Source organism: Aulonocara sp. 'chitande type north' Nkhata Bay, linkage group LG10, assembly GCF_057382095.1.
Source record: "Aulonocara sp. 'chitande type north' Nkhata Bay isolate Kocher_YH1m ecotype deep benthic linkage group LG10, A_spYH_male_GT1.1, whole genome shotgun sequence".
NCBI lineage: Eukaryota > Metazoa > Chordata > Actinopteri > Cichliformes > Cichlidae > Aulonocara > Aulonocara sp. 'chitande type north' Nkhata Bay.
In genome coordinates this window covers 20,683,355-20,705,492 of record NC_141353.1, presented here as the reverse complement: position 1 = coordinate 20,705,492, position 22,138 = coordinate 20,683,355, and the positions used below count along the sequence as shown (strand labels likewise).

The following is a 22,138-nucleotide window of genomic DNA, read 5'->3' as shown; positions in this document are numbered from 1 at the left end:
TAGTAGGGCTAAGATATGTGGATATTGGTGACTAAAAGAAACATTTTCGCTTTTTGTGCAACAGAGAAAATAGGGAGAAAAGGAACTACCAGTGCCTTTAAGGAAATACAGTGAATTATTGTTTAATGCCTTAGTTTTTGATTTTTAACAATTAAGTCTGTGCAGACGAATGGAGAGAGTGAAACCAGATTTCACAACAGGTAATGGCAGTAGTAGTCCTGGCATGATGAATCTGTGCATACCTCCATGTGCTGGTCTCTGGGCTTGCTGATGATGACACACATTTAATATATTTACGTCTGTGGTTTTTGACAGGTTCCTGTTATCCTTGATCTGTGCCCTCAGGCAACAAAGATAACAGTGTAGCTGTACAGGTTTGGACAGGAAGCTACTTGCGTATGCTTACAAAATATCATATGACTGCTGGCTGGTAGACTACAGGAAGGTGCCCCATTTTTTTCTTTTCCCCAGCCTTAAGCATGAGTACAACAGGTTTAGACTAATTCTCTTTAGCCATTTTCTACAAAGGTTTTTCCAATTTAGTCTTGCTTTTCAGATTTGAGAGCAATTTACGAAAGTGGATTTGGTAAAGTCTTTGGTCTCAGATCATTGTAAATTAATTAAACTGACAGCAGCATATGTATAAAAGTATTTTATGCAAATAAACTCTCTTAAATCAATAAACCGCATTAAGAAGCACTTTGAGATCATTATACATCTATCAATATTAATGTCTTTTGCTGCTATATTTAAAATATTAAAGATACAATCTATTTAAAATTAAAGCAGCATGCCTACAGAGTATTAGGATATATTTGTCCTCAAGCTTCATTAGTTTAACTACAACAGTCCTAAAGTAGTAGTCTGTGTGAGTAGTTTCAAGGAAAAGCCACACAGTATAGTATGCTGACTGCTTAGTTTCCACTGCCCAAAACATTGTAAAAGCCTCCTTTCACCCTGCCACCACTGGTTTGACTTTCTGCCCTCAGGCAGACGCTACAGGTCACTAAATCTCAGACTAACAGTTGTGGAAACAGTTTGTACCCTAAGGCCAGTACCACTCTCAACCAACATGCAAAGTGAACAATCACAGTACACACTCGCACACACTGTCACACAATAAAACCCTTAAAATATTCTATTAATTTTATGTTATTTATATACATACTTATTATACAGTCTTGTAGTTTGCTTTCCTTTAGCTTCAACCTTGTTTCATCAAGCTGGGGTGGCACTCCCAATCTCTTTGTAATTGAATTGCAATAACAATGTAGGCTTTCTGTTCTATTCTATTCTATTCTATTCTATTCTATTCTATTCTATTCTAGGCTTAAACCTTGTAATGCAATTGTTGTATGCGGTTTACATAATGGTGCATTTACACTTCTATTCAAATAAATGACCTCTTAAGAAGTAGTATTGCTTCTCTGTAGACACTCCTCATAAGTGCTTTGTTTATCTCCAGCACACACACGGTTAATCGGGATTGACAAGCTAAGGGTAGTTGCGCATGCGCAGGTGGCGCTTACAGAGGAAACAGCCGGGGAGTAGTCAAACAGTGTACGATCACAGGGAAAGAGAGGGAGGGGGGTTAAAGGAGAGAAGATCAAAAAGTCAGGTTCAACTGGGCTTTCGCCCTCACAACACAATTATGCTCGTGTCTCCGCCGTCGCTTCTTCTCAGGTGTCCGCTTCCCGGTCGCTGAATGGCGCTGGTTACCGTGCAGCGTTCACCGACCCCCAGCACCAGCTCCAGCCCCTGCGTTTCGGTAAGAACCGCTTTTCCCTGAAGCCTCCTCTACTCCTTCTACCGCCTCCACCAAACTAACATCTCCTCGATACGGAGGGCTACTTGAGGCTACATTTTTGGCTGTCTTTTTTGTCGGCTGCTCACTGTCACCCAACTGCCTTGCCTTTGTGCTGCTGCGCATGCGTGACATATAGCTACCCATCATTTTCAGTTACAGTATTAGTCGCTACTAGCTGCTAAGTTAACCTGAAAATATCTTCTTATTTCTTCTTATATACAATAAAAGGGTTAACTTGAAAGAAAATGACAGCACCTTTTGTTTTAATGCACACCGCTGCTTATATGCTCATTGTATGTACATTTCCGGTACTGTAAACGCTCAACTGGCAGTTAGTTGCTTTTACAGTATCCAGAATAGAGAAACTTTCAGCGATGGTGTGACAACAAGTCATGTCTGTTATTATGTAATGGTTTTTACCTGCATACATTGAAGTAGTCGCGTTGGTATTTGTCAAGTGACACGCGTGAGTGCAGGTATTTATTCTTACAACACTGGTGCAGTGTCCTGCCTTGTATGTAAACGAGGCTGTGGACGCGTCTTTTCTTTTTCTCTGCGGGTCTGTCACGTACCCAGACTGTCTCTCTGTCTGAATGCCTTCTATGTGTCTGCCTCTCTCTTCCTGTCTGTCTGTCTGCTTGTGTGTGTGTGCGTTTACTGAAGGCAGGAGTGTACCCAATGCAAAGCAGAGGAGCAGGTGGTTTTCCTGTTGCTACTCCCTTTGCTTGTCTGGTTTCTACAGAAACAGGGAACCCCATCAGACAGGCAGAAACAGAGGGAGGAAGTAATATACAAGCACACTCTGTTTACCATTAAAATGTTATCTGTTTCATACTTCTGTGTGTGTGTTTTATTGACATTATGTGAAAAAGTTGACCTATATTAACTTCCCAGTGTATGTTGCATTGTCATATAGTGTTTACGGATTAAATTACACATTAAGGTGAATTCCTTGGCTTACTGTACAGCCTTTAACGTAGATTCAGAGTGTGTGCTTACTCCAAGACGGAGCACAGTAGGGGAAAGCAATTTCCCTTGTTAACTTGCTACTTGGACCCAGGAGAAGATTAGATGAACTGTGTATTTTTCCCCCTCCTCCCAGCTTTGCCCCAAATCTCAACTACAATCAAGCTATTTTTCCACAAACTTTGTCAGTCATGGAATTTCTTTAGCGGGACCCTTTACCTTATAGCTCAGAGCAAACAGGTTCTGTGAGTAGGCATAATGATAACCTTCGTGCTATGTACACATATTTCTTAGGTAATTTGTCATCCACGATGAAATGTAGTTGAAGGAGCTTTTATGTCTTATCACTGAGCAACAAGTAGCAAGGAGTCTTGTCTGCTAAAGTGTCTGTCTTTCAAGAAGTGATGGTGAATTGAGGAATGAGTGTGTGCTGTAAAAGTAAGCACGTGTGATTTTTAGGAAGGTAAATAGGACAGGGGTTGTGAAGTGTATGAAGCTTTTTGTAGTGGAAATGTGCTATCAAGTTGTAAGCCACATACATATTTTGGTAGCAAATTGTACAGACACTTACGGCTTCCTGTGCTTTTTTTCCCCCTCCCCGTGAGTGTGTGTGTGTGCGTGGAGGGGGGGGGGGGGGGGGGGGGATGTGACGTGTCTGTCTGTGTGCGACATGTCTACTAGCACTCTTCCTCCCTTTATATTAGCTTGCACCCTATGTGGAGTGAATGTATCTGCTCGCTGCGTTTACAGGCAGAGCACACACATACACACATGTTCATTTTATGGTAGAAGCACTTTTGCATTGTGATAATCTTGGCTGTAACACGTAAGCACAGACTGATCTCTGGACATGCAGATCCCTGCCCAGACCGCATGTTCAGGCTTGACATTTCCATAAGCTTTGGAAAAAAAATCAATCATTTTCATACATATGCAAAATATGCAAAGTCTGTGTGTTTTCCAATCTAAACAAACACTAGATGTTATATCGTACTGTAGGACAAAGAACAGTAACAGAAACTTTGTCTAATCTGCTGTACTAAAGTTGATATTACAAATGCATCAATGCATTTTTCCCCTCCTGCTGCATACTCCGTTATGTCAAGCTCATTTTACATCAAAGGCGACATACAACCATAGAATTAAATTCCCCTTTTTGTCAATGTAAAGAAGTTTAACTACACATTTAGTACCTGAGTTTCAACAGGTTTTATCAGTGTTTATAGTCTCTTTGAGATTAAATTTTAGAAAATAAATGTAGTTCAGGTGCTGACTTATAAAAAACCATTTTGCATACAGGAACATTTTTTTGTTTAGTTGTTTATCTGTTAATTAATTACTTTGGTGTAGGATGAATAGCCGTAGAGGAGAAAGCTGGAAAAACTAAAAGTACACTTTAAAGTTCAAAGATTTTGCCCTCCTTCACTTTTTCCAAAGCCGTCCAGTGGACCACTTTAGAGTCTTTGCTGGGCCAGTTTTGGCTCCTGGGCCTTATTTTTGGCACCCCTGCCCTAACCTGTTCTCAGTTTTCAATAACATGTACAACTAGGTGCTTTGAATTTTTAAAGTTTCTCAATAAAATCAGTATGATTGTAATCTTTGCAGCAGTAGATATTTTAATAGTATCGTTTCCAAAAGGCCAATTACTCAAATGTTCAGCACTAAGAGTTAGCGAGGTTCTAATTATGTCGCTTTGTTGTCTAGCACACCATCTAGCAATCCAACCAATAGTTTCTTAATGAAACTGTACCAAGAAAGAATCGTATGGAGCAGAAACTTTCTGTGACACCATTACTCCAGCATCAGGTTGTTTACATGAGTTGCTTTTAATTGCACAGGATCTGTTTTAAATATCTTTATTCTGAAAGCCCACAATGGAAATCTGCTTTGGACACTGTGGCTTAAAGGAGCTGGGAACCACCTTTTGCAGTTATTGCACTTAACTGGATCCACAGCAGTGTCACAAGACCTGGCAGTATATGATAACTTGAACCAAACTTTACAGTTCTATACTTCCTTCTCACACTGATACTGCATAAATTATCTACTGGCTGTATAAATTTTTTTTGTGATCTCCAATCAGGCTAGACCCCCTGAAGTAGCCCTGTATGTGTTTATTATTATTAAAATATATATACCTTTAATCTACTTTTGTGTGATGTTAATGTCATTAAAGGCTAGTTAAGCTCACACAGGGTGTAAACAAGATAAGTACAAGCATTACAAGATAAGGGCCAGGTATTTTATCAGCCACTGAGCCTTAGCATCCACGTTTGGCACATTTTTGTTTTCCACAACTTTCGGATTTAAATGTTTCTTTTTGTCTCTTCATGTCTTCATGTTCGTGTATGTGAGCCGAGAGAGACAGAGAGATTGTGTTATTCCCTGTCCAGCCACACCTTAAAAACAGACTGAGGTCATTTTCCTGGAGAGTGTGTAAATTGAGTTAAAGCGCTCTCTCTCTCTCTCTGTCTCTGTGTCTCGTGTCTGTCAGGTCACGCAGTGTTGAATGTTAAGCTGGATGCTTGTGCCTTTAATGTGTGTGTGAACATGGAAATATGCAAGTTAGTCTTTGTTACCCAAAATAGGGCAGTGGGATTTCCTTTCTGTTCTCGTTTACCATTTGTTTGCATGAATTGAGAGCTCATTTGAGTTTTTACTAAATTTGTTTATGGTGACGTTTTCTCTATTTAAAGATGGGCTTTCCTGTGATTTCTTTTTTTTTTCTTTTTTCTTTTTTTTTAAATGGCACTTTTCTTTTAGAAGTTGGGAATCTAATATAACAATGCCAAAATTACGTTTTTGTGCAAAATTGTGGATTGGATGCTTTTTGGCAATTCGGTGTATAAAATATTATTTCCTTATTTAGAAAAGAAGAAGAGTTGACACTGCTGATATTGGCTCTGACTGCACTCTTATATGTTGACTTTGTAATGTTGTGCTGTTGCATTTCTCTTGTTCTCAGTTGTATTTTTCTTATTTTATCTCCCCAGGAGTCAGGTAGCGGGGAGGATGACCGCCGCTCTCAGCCGAGGAGGTAAGATACCGACACACATTGAGCTCTGTGTGTTAAACTTGAAAGCATTTGGTTCACTGGACCAGAAATCCACTGGATATGTATGTTCTCAGTCTCAAAAAAAGCCAGTTCATAACACGGGGCATGTTAGGTTGTTACCCATGACCTCTCACCTGATCTGACCTGATCCGCACAAAGTGGGAGGAAAAAAAGGCTTTTCCCAAATACCCAGATAATAAATAATCATAAAATGTGTCTGACGCTGCAGGACTGCCTTTCTATACTGCTGTGACTTGAAAAAGGGCTCCTGTACTGTGTCATCATCGCATCACATCCACTGCTGTCCCTTATTACATAAGAGTTGGAATTCTGGTTAATCCAGTTTCATTCAGCCACACTTGCAACTGGTTTTCGTCCCCTGATAATTGGCTACTTCCTTCCACTGCCCGTTGTGTTTATTTGTTCTGCCACTGAACACTTTTAGGTCTCCTCTGTTATGTTTGGCCCTTTAATAATCTTGAAATCACGCACTGAATGAGATAATAAACAGTGGCTTGCAGACAGCCCATTAGAGGGCAGCAGTATCTCTGTGAGTAACTTGCTATGTGGGTCAGGGGAACTGCACTGTTGATCCACGGGCAGATTGGTAACCACTCCCAAAGTCTCTGTGTCTGTTTGGTCATCGGAGCTCTTCATCATCCAGCTGAGATTTGTCTGTGTTTGTGCAGCTGCGACTGAAATCTGTGCTTGCTGTGTGCATGTTTGTGTGCACAGAGACAGGTACATGATCGAATATCACTCCGAGTTAGCTCCTAAAATGAATGTTATTATTTTTCTCTCTTTTATTCTTTACACAACTGGATAAGTGTGATATTTTAATGGAAATCAGGGATCCTGTGATGCATGTTGTTTTACATTACCATGCCTACACATATTTTCCAGTGCAGCATATTTAAAAAAAAAAAAAGGTGAAGCTGAATGAATAGCCTTACTTTGTCTTGACTTCAAAGTAACCTCAAAGCTCTTTTTTATTATCATTGTGAAGCTTTGTGATATTGTCCCCCAGAGGGGAACGCCTGTAGTGTTTTTAATACCCAGTTCACAGCTCGATTACAGGTTTGGGTGCATTATAAGCGGGGATGTTCTGGGCCAAGATGATATATTTGATATAGTAGTTGTTTGACCTGTGAGCTGTTATTAGATGTTAAAATTTGGTTAAGTTTTATTTGTATTCCTAGGCAGATCATTTGCTCTGGGTTGTAGGTCACTAAAACTGAAAGTCTTGAACTTCTTTTTAGAGCTGATACCAATGCAGATTTTGTAATACTTGTTTATTGGATATAATCAGCAGGGTGGCACGGTGATCAGCACTGTTGCTGCACAGCAAGAAGGTCCTGAGTTCAATTCCACCATCAGTCTTTCTGTGTGGAGTTTGCATGTTCTCCCCGTGTTTGCTTGGGTTCTCTCCGGGTATTCCGGCTTCCTCCCACAGTCCAAAAACATGCAGTTAGTGGGGATAGGGCAATCTAAATTGCCCATAGGTGTGAATCTGTGAGTGAATGCGAGTGCGAATGGTTGTCTGTGTCTCTGTGTGTTAGCCCTGCGACAGACTGGCGACCTGTCCAGGGTGTACCCCGCCTCTCGCCCTATGACAGCTGGGATAGGCTCCAGCACCAGCCGCGACTCTGGAAAGGATAAGCGGAAGCGAATGAATAGAATGAATGGATATAATCATGACATGATATTATCAGTTACAGGATTATCATTATTCATTCCTTGTGTACAAAAAAAATCATATCATATCCAAAAATGAAGAAACACAAGAATACATCTTCATAAATTAAGAAATGCATGTGCAGATAATTAGAGAGTGGATCTTTTTAGTTTTGTTTTTGTAGATGTTTCATTTGAAGGCAGCAAAGTATTAAATTTCACTTTTTTCCCAAGTTCAGTTTGAATAGGAGGTGCATCTAATGTTTTAAAACTCCTGTGACCTGTCAGTGTTAGCACTATGTTTAAATGTAATCAGAGTGGAGGTAAGCCCACAGTCTTTGCAATAAAGTTTTTTAAATAAACACATGCTGCTCTCTCCTATTAGCTAAGGTGCACAATCCAACTTTTTATATAATAGACAATGTTAGGCAAAAAAATGACCTGTGGTAAATCACAATGCACTGTGATACAGACTCAAGAAGTTTTAAGGTAGATGGAGAAACTTGCATATAAACTGTATCACAAAAAAGTGCAGAAAATTTGTGGCTTGTGTCAGGATTGTTTTAATATATAAAAAACCAAACATTTTGTCTTTGATTTACTTGGAATGTATCTCCTACGTGAGACTTTGAGTGAGGGCATTAGTATGCAACAGTCTTTTTCACTGACGCAATGATATGACTGCCACTTTGTATCTTCTTCAGTTAAATTGTCAAATCTTGTTCACAAATTCAATTTTAAACTAATGAGTTCCACAGTCGCTGATTTCATACATCAGACCAACGGAAAGCCCTCAATCTGCTGCATAAATACACAGTCTCTGATATATCCTAGAGAGGTCATGAGAAAGGGCATGATGTGTAGGAATAAGTGAGCCTGTTCCCAGTATGATTGTTAGTTTGGGCAAAGAATACTGTAATAAAGAAAGAGTTCTTTGAGTTCATTTTCTTTTTTTTCTTTGTTGTTTTGCTTTAAAATCTTTGCAGAAATAAGACTATTTTCAGCATCTGAAATAAAAGTGAGCTAGATTATTAAATACACCTTTTAAGTATCTGTAGAGAGACTTTTTTCCCCAGCTGTCCATGTCTCCTTCACCCACACTGTCAGATCATTTAATTGTATAAAAATCAGTGTAACTATTAATGAGTGCTAGCCGAGTCTTATTAAAGTCATATTTCTGTGTTTTAGTTGAAGGTAAAAGACGAGAATTATTTTCAAAAGTAAAGAAATTAACACACATGTAGGGTATAGCAAAAGGAAAAAATAAACTGATGCTGTGTGCATTTTTCATTTCACTGTTTCTTTAAGTTCAAGCTGCATGTTGCATATTCACAATTCCAGCAGCCATTCACTAAAGCTGAGCCTGTCCACTGAATTCACGTTCCCAAAGTCTCAGAGGCAGTCTGTTCGTTTTCCCCCCTCCCCGCTGCTGACGTCTGTGCCCGCTGCGCCGTACAAGTCAGCAGCTGCAGCAGAGCTCATCTCTGACACAGGTAGTGAGATTCATTCAAACTGGAATAAGGCTTCAGTGAGGCAGCGCGCCTGCCTGCGTAAGCAAGCCCCACTGCAGTGCTGCTGATTAAAGCCAGTGACATCAGCAAGTTGGTGACATCAGCAAAAAGCAGCAACATCACTGGCGGACCATGCAGAGGGGAAATTAGGAGAAAGAGAGGTTATTTATTATGACTACAATCGGAGAGTATTTCTGATCTCTTATAATCTCATAGTTCTGTAGTCAGAGGAGGGGAAAAGTGGAACAAAGGATTATATGTCTGAATGGGACTCATTTCCATTTGTGCTACATTTATACATTTGTGTGCCTCTACAGATTTGTATTCATTCTTGTGTAATTCAGATATACTGTAGTCATGCTAACAGGCTGATTTATTAGACTTCTTGTCGGTGTGTGATGCTCATCGCAGATGTTTAACAGGTTATGTGTGATTCAAAGAAATACTGTAAAGTCTGGGTGTGTGAATGTATACACAAGGTGAAGCTGCGATCACTAAGGTGACTGTCTGTGTTTGCATGTTTGGAAACATGAGAGCAGCAGAGTGTCTGGTGTCTACATGTAAAAACTACATCCTGGCATTCGCCACTTGCTATTGGATGGTTTGAATTTCAGCAGTCAAAGGGGGAGAATAGCCAGGTGGAACTTGAGAGATGGGTTCAACATCTCACACATAAACATGTGGGTTGCTGAGAGTCTGTAAATCCCAAAGGTGGGAATGAACAACCCCGTGATTATTCTTAGCTATCCCTCCAGCGCCCTTACAAGAAGATGCCACAGATCTTTCCCTAATCAATAACACCGGTTAAAGTAAGGAGGGAGGTGGTAGGGATTTTGAAGGGGTCGATGTGAGAGGCCAACAGGGAGATGAGAGGGAGAGTGGGAAAGTGGCTGTCAGGTTAAGCTGTTATTAGTTGATGAGGAAGGCCTCCCTGTGATTGTTTGTAACATGTGTCTGCCTCTGCTTAGAAACTGGTAAGTTTTTAGATACCTGTATCATTATCTGTTCTGCTTATAGCTCTGATCTTTATCAGTTCCCTTATTGATATGTTCAGGAAAACCACACCTGCTTCATTATCTCTGAGTCTGACCACTGAGCAGGGAAAAAAACGCTCACATGTGACTCAGGTCTGCAAAAATTTCACAACATTATCAGTTTGCAACTGCCAGGAGTGATAGAAAATGGGTAAGATTAGATACGCAGTCAGATGTCACATCATTGCTTTACAATATAAATTGAATTTAAACAAGTTACAAAATAATTCATTCAATTTGTAAAAGGATCCCACTTCCCATCCCTTCTCCTGCTTTATATATCACTGCTTATTCTTTATCTACTTAAAGCTTGACTGTACTGTTACACCATTTATTGTTCATGCTGTGATACATTTAACCACATGTGACTCTGCAGTCTAATAAATAAACGCTTTTCTCTTTGTAAGGATCTCTCAGACGAGGTCAAAATCTGTAGCTTCATTGAGCTCATCAGCCCAGTTCATCGGTTGCCTCTTGGGTCAGAGACACAGGTCGACCTAAGAGGAAAAACACCACACTGCAGTTGTTTATCCCGGGATATAAACTGGCAGTCAGCTGGTGGCCAAATAGTTACCCTTAGTTTGTAATTGAAACCACAAGGGATCAACAAGCAGCACAACCAAGTCTAAGGTCAAGTTTCTACTTAGTTCACAGGCAGCCTGAAATCTCCTTCCAGGTTTCTCAATCTCTTTTTTTCTGTTGTTGTTGTTGTCATGCTGTTGCTGGATACACATTCAGTGTCAGGTTATGGTTCTAAGAACTAGGGGTGTACTGATTTTGAAATACCCCTGTCTAATATAACAATTGAACCTATCAACCTTGCTTAAAAGCTTTCTACCCTTTCTTATTTGCATTTTTTATGGGTTTGTTACCTTAAGAAGAAGCAAAAATTCATTACTGTTAAAGATTGTACTCGCCTATGAACAGAAAAACATTTCCTCTCAGATGTTATTGTGGAGAAAATGACAAAATACTGTGGTGTTGTTAAGGTGCTGATAAGCAGCTCAAAGTGTGTGTGTGTGTGTGTGTGTGTGTGGGGGGGGGGTGCCTCTCTAAAGTCATGCTTTCTGGGATTGCTTGGTTAGTTTTTCAATCAGGCTGTCAGCCAGACACATAGGCACATCCACATTTTAAAAAGAAAAAATGTCTTAATTATGGAGAGTTTTTATGTAGCGTCTAGCTCTCTTATTCGTTATGTTGACACAGCTGGAAATTGTCATTATTTGTTATTCTTACATTTGGCGTTTTTAAAATGTGCATGAGGCATCATTTTAAAGCAGCCACTTCCTTCTGCGTGTTACGTGGAAAAACATGGTGACCCAGGAACAGCGTGAGGAATTTCAGTGACGTCTCGAGGCTGTTGTAAAGCATATAGGAATGCCACCGACTGCCATTCTGACAGTTAAACACTTTTATCCGGGTACTTGTGGCTGTCTTTCTTGCACACTTTCACCATGTCTCCAATAATTCCTCGTAGTCTTCCTCAGACTGCTGTTGTCACGGATTGGACCATGTGTGTCTCCTCCCCCTCAGCGGCAGGATTTACCGCAGCCTGCTGCAGACACTTCAAACAGCAGACCATGGATCAGATGTTCTGAGGCACCTGCTCTGTCACAGGCGCTCTTAAATATGTTAGTGCTTTGTCGCTTTATAATATTAGATTGTTCCGCTCTATGAAATCTGTCGGTTTAGAGCTAATTTTCTAAATCTGCGATAAAAAAAAAAATTGAATAAAAACGAAGCACCGTGTGGTCTTAGAGCAGAGCTTCTGCGTCTTCGCAACTTTACTTCGCACATCGTCGACTGTCGTCTCCGCGCGCCCTGCCCGCACTCCGAGAGCAGCGATGCCTCCCGGCGTTGTGACCGCCCCGCGGAGCTCGTCGGCCGGCTGCTTCTGCGCCTGCTGCGGGGTGAAGATCAGACCGTATTTTACCGAGAACTCTGTGATCTCTCAGGTGGAAATGTATCAGCTGTAAGTTGCCGTGCTCACAGTCCGGAGCTTTTCTTGCTTATAGTAACGATAACACTACATGAATTATTATATTGCCTGCAGTGCCATGGTAATGGTCTACTCCAAACTTCAGCATAGACTTAGTGTGCACTTGTATGAACATGTGTTTTTTCTCTTAATGACTTCATAAGAAGGATATAGCAGCACAGCAGCTGAACGAGTGGCTGCAGGAACAGGTTTCCTTCCCTTTGCTTCCTTTTTGAGATATCTGCCAGATGCTTTTACTCATCTGCTAGGATGCATTTCTCTCCACCCACCTTTAGCTGTTCCTTAAATGCATCCTGAGGGGGGGCACAGCAGAGCAAGGCACACGATGTACCTTCAGCAGAATCAGGGGATGTGATTATTTTGTCTTCATTGTGAAAGCCACGAAACGACACTTGCATTTAATTGGAAATTTATGGCTTGGAAGAAGCATGTCAAGATATAATTTGCACAAACACTTCATTAGCACTTGAGTTAGACATCTAGTGTTTGCTTGTGTGAGTCTGTGTGCAAGCCCAGCTGTCAGCCTCTGTCCTCTCTGGCATTGTATTGCCTCTGACATATTCTTGGTCTGCCTGCAGCACAGTGCATCAACAGAAGGACTTATTTGTCAGTGTTTTCAGTGATTCCAATGCATTCACTTCTTGATTTTTGTTGATCAATGGCTTTTTTCAATATAAAAGGTTAACTAGGATGCACTATGCTCGCGCAGATATTTGTCCAGTGTTCTGTACGTCATGTCATGAAGAAAATTGGGTGTGTGCAAGTCAGCGTGGGTGTCAGAGACTCTTAACATCCACTTTTTCTAACTTGGAAACTTGCATGAAAGTTTGCTTAGTTTGCCATAATTGTCACTTCAGTAATGACTGCTGTCCATTGCAGGTTTATCCTTCTTTGCCTTTGTTTCCTTTCCTCCCGCATCATCACAGCAGACAACAACAACATGACTTCCTGTCTTTGACGGTCTTTCCTTAGCTCAAGCCTATATTTAAACTTGCTCCAGATGGAGTGACAAATTAGTCAGCGATCGCTGGTGTTACTGGTGATTTTGCTTTTACTCATCATCACAGAAGACAATGAGACTTTGTCTTTCTAGCTCACATTGTGAGGGACAAAGCCTGTGTGTAGTAGTAATAATAATAATGACAATAATACTGCTTATAATAATAGCAGAATAATAGACGGGCGTCAGATATCTTAAGTCCATTACGTAAGTCTGTTGTTCAGACCACGAAGAAGCTTAGCTGGGACTGCCATCTTAATCAGAAATTGTCCCATTATTGTGTTGTTTTGGAAAATATGAGTGTTTTCTAAGAAAGCATTGAACTGAATAACTACCATTGAAATGCATTCAACTTTAATACTACAAAGTCACCTGTACTTTATATTCTGCTTTTTGTTTTTCTTTCTTCCTCTTTTACATTTGGGGGAATAAAAATCAGCATAATGAAACAAGTGTGTTTATGTCTGTATGTCACCACTGTAACAGTTCAGACCAACATAACTCATTAATTCACATAAATTTATGAAAAAATGCTTGTCATAAATTTTCATCAGCCAAAATGATTTCTGTTGCTTCATTCTGTGCAGCATTCCAGGATAATGTACTTTTCAAATGATGGAGACGGGCTCAAAATCCACACATTTGAGAAGCTACAAATTAGAATTTTTATTGAAAATGTCTGAAAATAATAAAGTGTCAAAAGTTCTGCTCTTTGCGCTTTCTGTCAGTGGACCTTGGAGAAACTTAACAAAAAGTCAGTAAAAGCTGTAAAGTCTTCCAAGGATGAGTTTTGTGATAGATGTGTGGGTGGATATTGCTCACCGTTCAATCTTTTCTGTCTTTGTGCAGCATCAGTGAAAGTTTCCTGACCGTTAAGGGAGCTGCTCTGTTCTTGCCTCGAGGAAATGGCTCCACTTCTTCGTCTGCCTCCCGTTTCTCCCAGCTGCGCAGCAAACATGCAGGTGAGGTGAAAATTCCCCCTCAGCAGCCACTGACTGTTTAACTTTTGCCATCTTGCGTCATGTATGTGTTACTTTCATCTTGCCAGGAGATATCCAGCAGCACCTACAGACGATGTTTACTCTCCTCAGACCAGAGGACAACATCAAACTGGTGGGTACCCATAAAAACACAAATAAGTCTCACTGATTTTATTTAACTGTCAAGACACAAACTGCGTTTTGTTTTGTTTTTTCCTTCTCTAGGCGGTTCGTTTGGAGAGCGCACATGCTCAGATCACCCGCTACATGGTGGTGGTCTCAACCAATGGTCGGCAGGACACGGAGGAGAGCGTGGTGCTAGGAATGGATTTTAGCCCTGTAGATGGGTGAGAGTGACACACGAGATTTTAGGTACCTGCTGGTTTTGGTGTTCTGGTTAAAGATATAACAGGAAAACTGTTTTCCCCACTCAGCTCGTGTTCTGTTGGGCTGGTTTTGCCCCTGTGGAGCGACACCTTAATACATCTAGATGGAGACGGGTAAGCAAATTCTTCAGCACAGGACACGTTAAACATGAGATCGCTAAGATTTTTAACTCACTATATTTCCTCTGTTCCTGCTCACAGGGGTTTCAGTGTATCAACTGACAACAGGGTGCATGTATTCAAGCCTGTTTCTGTGCAAGCCATGTGGTGAGTCATACTGGATAATTGGTACAGCTGTGGATATTTCTATTGTTCGTTGGTTTCTGTTTTTTCCCATTTCATTTAGAAGTCATGTTTTTTTTTTTTGTTTGTTTTTTTCCTGACAGGTCAGCCCTCCAGTCACTCCATAAAGCCTGCGAGGTGGCCCGTAGTCATAACTACTTTCCAGGCAGCTTGTTCCTCACCTGGGTCAGCTACTATCAGAGCAGGGTCTCCTCCGACCAGACCCGCATCAACGAGTGGAACGCCATGCAGGACGTGCAGTCACACCGTGCCGACTCTCCAGTTCTCTTCTCTGACGTGTAAGTAGCCAAGTGATGTTTGTCAGATATGTTCTCTATGTGGAAAACCGATAGACATGAACTTATTTCATATATTCTTCCACCATCATAATGTTTCTACAGACCTACAGAAAGAGAGCTGACTGAGCGTCAGATCAAAGCCAGTTTGCGGGAAATCATGATGCAGAAAGATCTTGAGAATGTCACCTGCAAAGAGGTGAGTCTGCTTCGAGCATCTCCCAGTCAAAGAAAATGTTCGGAAAATGCCATGCTATTTTATTTATTTATTTATTTTTTTTTTTAGTCATTATTGTGTGACTTTACATTTTGCCTGCACGTGTCTCTTTCTGTCCTGGATGTGTTCTTTAGATCCGAACAGAGCTGGAAATGCACATGACATGCAATCTGCGAGAGTTCAAGGAGTTCATCGACAATGAGATGATTGTCATTCTGGGCCAGATGGACAGTCCTACGGAGATCTTTGACCACGTGTTCTTGGTAGGTTAACCTCTGAAACACCTCTGTTGCTTTTAGCAGCAGAGAATATAAAATGTTTCTGATCTCCCACGCCTGTATCCCGGATCTGATTCTCACAAAGTGCAAGATAGTGTTGTGTAATTTTAAATTCAGCACAGTTTTAAGGTACTTTGCTGTTGTTGGGTTTGGAGAACTCACTGTATGTCAATCATTTCTTCTCACTGGACTTCAGCATTCTGAAAAGCTTATTGGAAGGTGCTGAACAAGTCTGAGGATTCCTTTTTGTTTCCTGCAGGGATCTGAGTGGAATGCATCCAATCTGGACGAGTTACAGAACTGTGGGTAAGGACGGAGGGGGGGAAAAAAAACCCAATACAACAAAACTGACTGTTCGGAACAAAAAAACTAAAACTTGCTTTATTAGGATGAAATTAAAAGTTCTTCATTCTGTTATACCAACAAGCTCAGTTTTACAAATCAATACATACCTACATACCCCTCTCTCATCTAAGGCTCATCTTTCCTCTCGCTCATGTCTTTCTGTCACTCAGAGTTCATTACATCCTGAATGTAACAAGGGAGATTGATAACTTCTTTCCCGGTGTGTTTGAGTACCACAACATCCGTGTGTATGATGAGGAGGCCACTGACCTGCTAGCCTATTGGAATGACACCTACAAGTTTATATCTAGAGCCAAGTGAGTTTGAGATGTTTCATCCTCTCTTTTTTTTCCTGCGAGGAATGAGATCTATCGAGAATGACAATCATTCTTAATATCTACCCTAGGAAATCTGGATCCAAGTGCCTGGTGCACTGTAAAATGGGGATTAGCCGGTCTGCGGCCACAGTGATAGCGTATGCCATGAAGGAGTACGGCTGGGATTTGAAAAAAGCCTTTGATTACGTCAAAGAGCGTCGAACTGTTACCAAACCCAACCCCTCTTTTATGAGACAGTTGGAGGAGTATCAGGGAATACTCATGGCCAGGTACACACACACAGACACACACAGACACACACAGACAGACATCCATGGTAATGCAAATATTGATACTGGCAGAAAGAAGTGCATTATCAAAATCTTATAAAACAATGTAAAACAAAAAAACAAAACCCCAAAAATATTCCTCTGTCAATTTCATGCAAAGAATTCTGAGAAGTGATATGTTACTTCATTTTCACTTTCTTCCGCAGCAAGCAGAGGCACAACAAACTGTGGCGTTCTCACTCTGATAGCGATCTGTCTGAACACCACGAGCCACTCTCCAAATCCTACGCACAGCCCCACAGCCTGGGCCGCTCAGATCCCCACAACCAAGCCAGCAACATAACTGGTCCCTCGGTAAAAGAACTGCTGGAATCACTGGGAAGTTCTACTGGCAGCAAAGCAACACACTCAACTAGTCAGCCAGATACGGGCATCCATTCCAATCAGCTTAGCTCTTCTTCCTTTAAAGGTGCGGCAGCTCCATCAGGTCATGCTGGAGCATCTCGTTCTGCTGTAGATCGGAGCAGCCGGCAGGACCGTCCTTGTTCTGACTCCACAGCTGCTTCTGTGTCTCTGTTCTCTCCTCCGCTGTCCAATGGCGTATATGACTCTGGGAATCGGCCCATGTTACCTCCTGTCTCTCAACCAAGGGCCGCCACTGTGGTGCCTGAGCCTCCAAAGACCGATAAGGTGACTGTTGCACAAAGTGTTTTGGTGGGCCAGCCTCATCCACCTCCCTCCCTTCACCACCTCCCCCACTCTCCTGCTCCATCTCCAAATCTAGCCGATGGAGTTCTAAAGCCACAGGTGTTGTCCTGTTCTCCTTCTGTAAAAACAGTGCTTGTGTCAGTGCCTGAGCCTACCGCAACACAAACCCCAAGCACAAAGCAGGCTGGACCCGACTGCCTCTCTGCCCCAGCGCTTGTCAAAAACCCAGACTGTGCCCAACAGACATATGGCTCATCTTTGGACAGTTTGGCAGCCCAACATCTGTCCACTAACGATTTTATCACTTATCCTAGTGCCATTCCACATGAAAATGTGCTGGTGTTCGGCCACACTGCAGACCACATCAACTTTTTCAGTGCCAGGGAAAAATTTAAGGGGATGAGTCTAGATGGGAAAACTCACTGTACTGCAGCACAGCAGTCGCACCAGCTGAAGAGTTGTGGCAAAGAAAACCAGCCACCACTGCAGGAGGTCTCCACCAGTGAGGGGAAGGATGAAGGGAAAAGAAAGGTAAACAATGCTTGTAGCAAACTTTCCCAGACAACTCTAAACATTTCCCGATTTGGGCCGCATATAGTCTCCACCCGTGCTCTGGCAGTGGGCTCGGGTTGGCTGTGTATAATGTAGCCACATGTATGGATGTTATGATCTGTTTCCAGGCTGCTCTTGTGTGAGATACTCACAAAATATGAAATATTTTTACATATATATTTAAGATACTTGGGACTGAACTGAACCCATAACAGTTCCTGTCAATCTTACCAGATTTATTCAGAATGGTTTTTGGTTCTTAAGCTATGTTGCGCCACCTGGTGGCACATCTGTCACAAATACATTGTGATTGTAGCAATGCTTTCATTGTGCTTTTAAATTAATGGTCTTTTATATTATATCGATTTTTTTTTTCCAGAAAATGCCTGTGCAGGTCACAGGGCTGAGGCCCAAAGAGACTTCGCCTCTTGGCTCTGATAGCCAGACTGAACCTCAAGATCCCCAGGATCAGGATGTGAGGAAGTTGAAGCAGGAAATTGAAGATAGTGTTGTTCTGGCACACAAGGAATCTGGGGATATAAAAACAGAATTGAAAGAGGAGGAAGAGGAGGCCCCCGCCTGTCTTTACAGTGACTGGACACGAGGGTCGGTGCGACGTGTTACACAGCAGCTGGAGCAAAGAATGAAACAGGAGCATGAGACCCCGCCTCTCTCTTCTTCACCGCCTTCTCTCTCTGGCTGTACCTCCAACTCTCACCGGCGTCCACACAGCATCCATTGTGCAACGTTGTCTACTTCCCACGATGCATCTATTTGCTCACAGGCATCTGCAGTTCACACGGTGCACAAGGATGAGGGAAAGGAGGATGGGAAGTCTGGACCAGCTGAAAGTGAGGGCACTCATGCTGCGATGGCGGCCCTTGGGGATAACGAAAAAAGCACAAAAGGACAGAAACTCCAGCCTGCTGAATCTAGATTGCTCTCTACCTCTTCTCCTTTCCACCACTCTCCCCATTCTCCCTTTGCGTCTGTGAACTTCCTGTGTCTGGAGGGCGTCACTGAGCTCGAGTCGGGCACAGACTGGGATTGTCCCACAGAAGGACCCCACAGTGACATTTTCAAGAGGGAGACGTGGGAGACTTTGTGTGAGCTGGGTGCCTTCCTGCAGCAGGTGAGCATGGCTGGAAAGTGCAAGGCCAGGTGTTTGGGTCAGGCGCAGAAGCGAGGTGGCAGTATCCAGAAGAGGGTTCAAGAGGTGGAAGCCAGGATTCGTCAGGCAGGGCTGACCCCTCCATCCATGATGAAGCGCTCAGCCTCCCTAGCTAAACTGGGCTGCTTGGAGCTGCTCGCCAATGACTTGAGTGACTGGGAACTTAGCCGTTCCACTGTAGCTTCACCCTCGGCACAACACCCACTCCATTCAGCCAGCGACGAATCCAAGAAGCAGCGGGTTCACAACTCTCCTTCCTCCACTGTCCAGCAGCCAGAGATCCTTGAGACAACCACTCAGAGGCTTCCTAAAGCTGGAGAAACCTCAGCAGTCTCTGCACCATCAAATCCGAATCCTCACAGTGGAAAGCCTTTAAACTTTGGCCAAGAATCTCTGCACTCGCCTGGGCCAACACTTCTGACAACAAGGCAGCAATACGGAAGGACTCACCCGCTGAGGCGGCTTAAGAAGAGAACTGTTAGCACCCTTTACCACACCATGTAACCCTCAGCAGGTGTGCATCTGTGTACGTGTGCATGAGAGAAAGAGAGAGAGATAACGTGCCCGTCAGAAACGAAAGTCAAGTGCATATTTTGGATTTATTTAGCAAAACAAGCCGACGCCTCTTGCCTTAAGGGATGTGTTTAGTAGTTTCTTTTTTCCCTCTTCTGTAAAAATCCGTGATATGGGAATCTGGTCTCGGCACAGGAAAAGCGGCAAGGCTACGACAGTCCCAGTTAACTGAGACTGAAATAAAACACTTTGAGAAGATAAAACAAAAAAAGAAAAGAAAATGTCATCCAGAGATGTACATGGGTCACATGTTTGAAATGTTAATAATACCCAAGCGTGCACATACTCATCACATCGTTGCTGGTTTCTCCTTTAGTCGACTTGATATTTTTGGCTGTCAAACGTAATGTTAGCTGGAATGTAGCCTCTGTTTCCCCTCTTCTCATGCTTTGACGTCTCTTCAGAAAAATGTGCCATTTATGCTGGAGAAAACGGTCCCTCTTGTATAATCTGGTAACTATGTTGGCAGAAAGAAAGAAAGAAAGAATAAATAAATAAATCACACCAACACCTGCTTGTCAAACCGGCTGATTTGGTCCTGAGCATAAAAGTCGTTGGACGGAGACTCTTCGTCGCGACAGAATAATTCCAGTGAAAGTCAGTCGTGAAGCTCTGACTCTTCCCTCAGTGTAAGCTGCATATGCAGGTTTTCACCAGTTTATTTGAGCATAATGAAAAGAGAAGAGGCCTGCTTTTTGTTTAGTTTGTTTTAACTACACAATACCTCAGTAAGTCAACCAAATCTGACCTGCACAAACATCCGACTCCGGGTTCCTGGAATGTACTTCTCAATCAGAAACACGTTTGACTTCATCACTCAGTAAACTGTCTCTCCTCACACTCCAGATGCCACACAAACTAGAGTTTTGTTTATGTTTAACTGTGTGAGAGAGAGTAGGTCAGGGTGCTGGGGTTTAAAGGCAGAGTGTATATTTGTGAGTTTTTGGCTATGTTCTCTTTGGGGATGTAAAGGTTGTATATTGTGACTGTTGATATTTTAGGATCTCCCTGTTTTTTGTTTGTTTTTTAGATCTGGTTTGTGTCTGTGTGAGTGAGACTGTGTAGCACAACTTTACCAAGTGAGCGTGCACTTTTTTATTTTATTTTAATGGATCTTTATGTCTTTTGTAAACTTTTTAGGAGCGTGCCTGTGATTGGCAAGTAAAGCTTCTCTGCAGCCTATCAGAAATGTCTGTACAGAGACGTGTGTCATACATGCACTTTACTCCCTTTTTAATTTTAATTGTGGCTTTTTTTTTTAAGTGTTTTGCTACTTTGGGGGAGCATGCTTATGTAGTAGGAACTGTTGGGTGTGTGTGTATTGTCTGTGTAAATATTATTTTATATCACGTGCTTTAACTGTGACCATTAAACAATGGAAATTAAGAGTCGGGCTTACTGTGATTCTTTCCCTCACGTTTTCTTAATGAACAAACTAATTTGGCTTCATTCTACATACATTCACAGTAAATGTCAATGTATGTAAAAATGACTCTTCCTGTTTTTCTCTTAGTCAGCTACACCGTTTAGCATTTTTCAGCCTTTTTTTTTTTTGACTCATTATCCTGCTGGAAGCAGCTATCAGAAGATGGGTCATAAATGAATGAACCTGGCAACAGTACAGTAGGTAGGCTGTGGTGTTTAAATGATGCTAAGTTGGTACTAAAGGGTCCAAAGTGTTCCAAGAACATATCCCCCACAATATTACACCAGCAGCCTGAGTCAGTTTTACAAGGCAGATTGGATTCATGCTTCCATGGAGTTTATACCTCATTCTGAACCTACCATCCAAATGTTGCTGCAGAAATCAAGAAACTCAGACCAGGTGATGTTTTTCTAACATCTAATTTAAGTGACTCTCTGTGATCATTTCCTGTTTCCTTTCCATCTGCTTCAAGGTCAGCATATGTTCAGAGATGCTCTTCTGCAGACCTAAAATATTCTGGGCGTTCTCACTTGACCTTTGACATCAACAAGGCATTGATCACTAGATATTTTGTCTGTTTTTGGATGATTCTCTATAAACTCTAGAGACGGTTGTGTGGGATAATCCCAGTAGGTCAACAGTTTCTGAAATGCTCAGACTAGCTCAAACAACCATGCTTGTCTACATAAATGTATTGAGTTGCTGCCATGTGATCGGCTAATTACATTGCACAAATGAGCAAGGTTGAAAAAACAGTAACTTAAAGATTTTTTTTATGTATACTGACATGTTTGGTATTTACAGTCAGAGGTAAAGTTAATGCATTTTAAATGTAAAGCCGTTTGAAAATGACATTTTGGTTTGTTTTGTCATTCTAGGTTTTTATTAGTCAAGCATTTTGCTGTTACTGTGAACAAATTTCACACTTTGGCTCCACAGTAAAAAAAATAAAAAGGCACAAGCAGGACCTGAAACCAGTAATGTATTCTGGTTACCATCACATACAGATCTTCAGACCTTGAGCACAAACATGATGCCGTGTTAAATTAACGGAGCGCAGGAAAGAAATCATTTCTCTGATGTTCTCTTTTTTTCTCTTTGTTTTGAATCAATTGTCAGCCGCAGTGCAATTAAAAACAACCTTCTTTTGGACAATAAGTGCCCAAATAACTTCCCGGGGGTGTTCACAGTGGCTGCCCAACATCCAGAGTTGTCAATAGAAGGACTTTAAAAGCAGCTTTGGAAACCAGCTCAGCTGAGCGGTGTGCTCA

General features: G+C 41.8%; 1 protein-coding gene across 2 annotated transcripts; it reads left to right on the top strand.

Annotated features, from left to right (window-relative positions):
- The first annotated feature begins 1,514 nt into the window (after positions 1-1,514).
- Positions 1,515-20,891, top strand: ssh2b (slingshot protein phosphatase 2b). 2 transcript variants are annotated; one of them, XM_086308963.1, is made up of 15 exons: positions 1,515-1,768; positions 5,767-5,810; positions 13,896-14,008; positions 14,095-14,159; positions 14,252-14,373; positions 14,461-14,526; positions 14,614-14,679; positions 14,799-14,993; positions 15,096-15,189; positions 15,342-15,470; positions 15,745-15,791; positions 16,001-16,147; positions 16,237-16,437; positions 16,644-17,676; positions 18,077-20,889. In XM_086308963.1, the coding sequence occupies exons 1-15, from the start codon at positions 1,706-1,708 to the stop codon at positions 19,370-19,372; spliced, it is 3,681 nt and encodes a 1,226-aa protein (XP_086165089.1). In that variant the 5' UTR covers positions 1,515-1,705; the 3' UTR covers positions 19,373-20,889. The 2 variants fall into 2 exon arrangements, with proteins under 2 accessions (XP_086165089.1, XP_086165088.1); XM_086308962.1 differs by lacking the exons at positions 1,515-1,768; positions 5,767-5,810 and adding an exon at positions 11,607-12,019 and having other exon boundaries at positions 18,077-20,891.
- Positions 20,892-22,138: the final 1,247 nt, after the last annotated feature.

Excerpts from the sequence above, each read along its gene's own strand:
- ssh2b (XM_086308962.1), top strand. The coding sequence starts at position 11,892 with ATGCCTCCCGGCGTTGTGACCGCCCCGCGGAGCTCGTCGGCCGGCTGC. Across the intron at positions 15,190-15,341 it reads AGAATGTCACCTGCAAAGAG|ATCCGAACAGAGCTGGAAAT; the intron begins GTGAGTCTGCTT and ends TGTGTTCTTTAG. Across the intron at positions 17,677-18,076 it reads AGGATGAAGGGAAAAGAAAG|AAAATGCCTGTGCAGGTCAC; the intron begins GTAAACAATGCT and ends TTTTTTTTCCAG.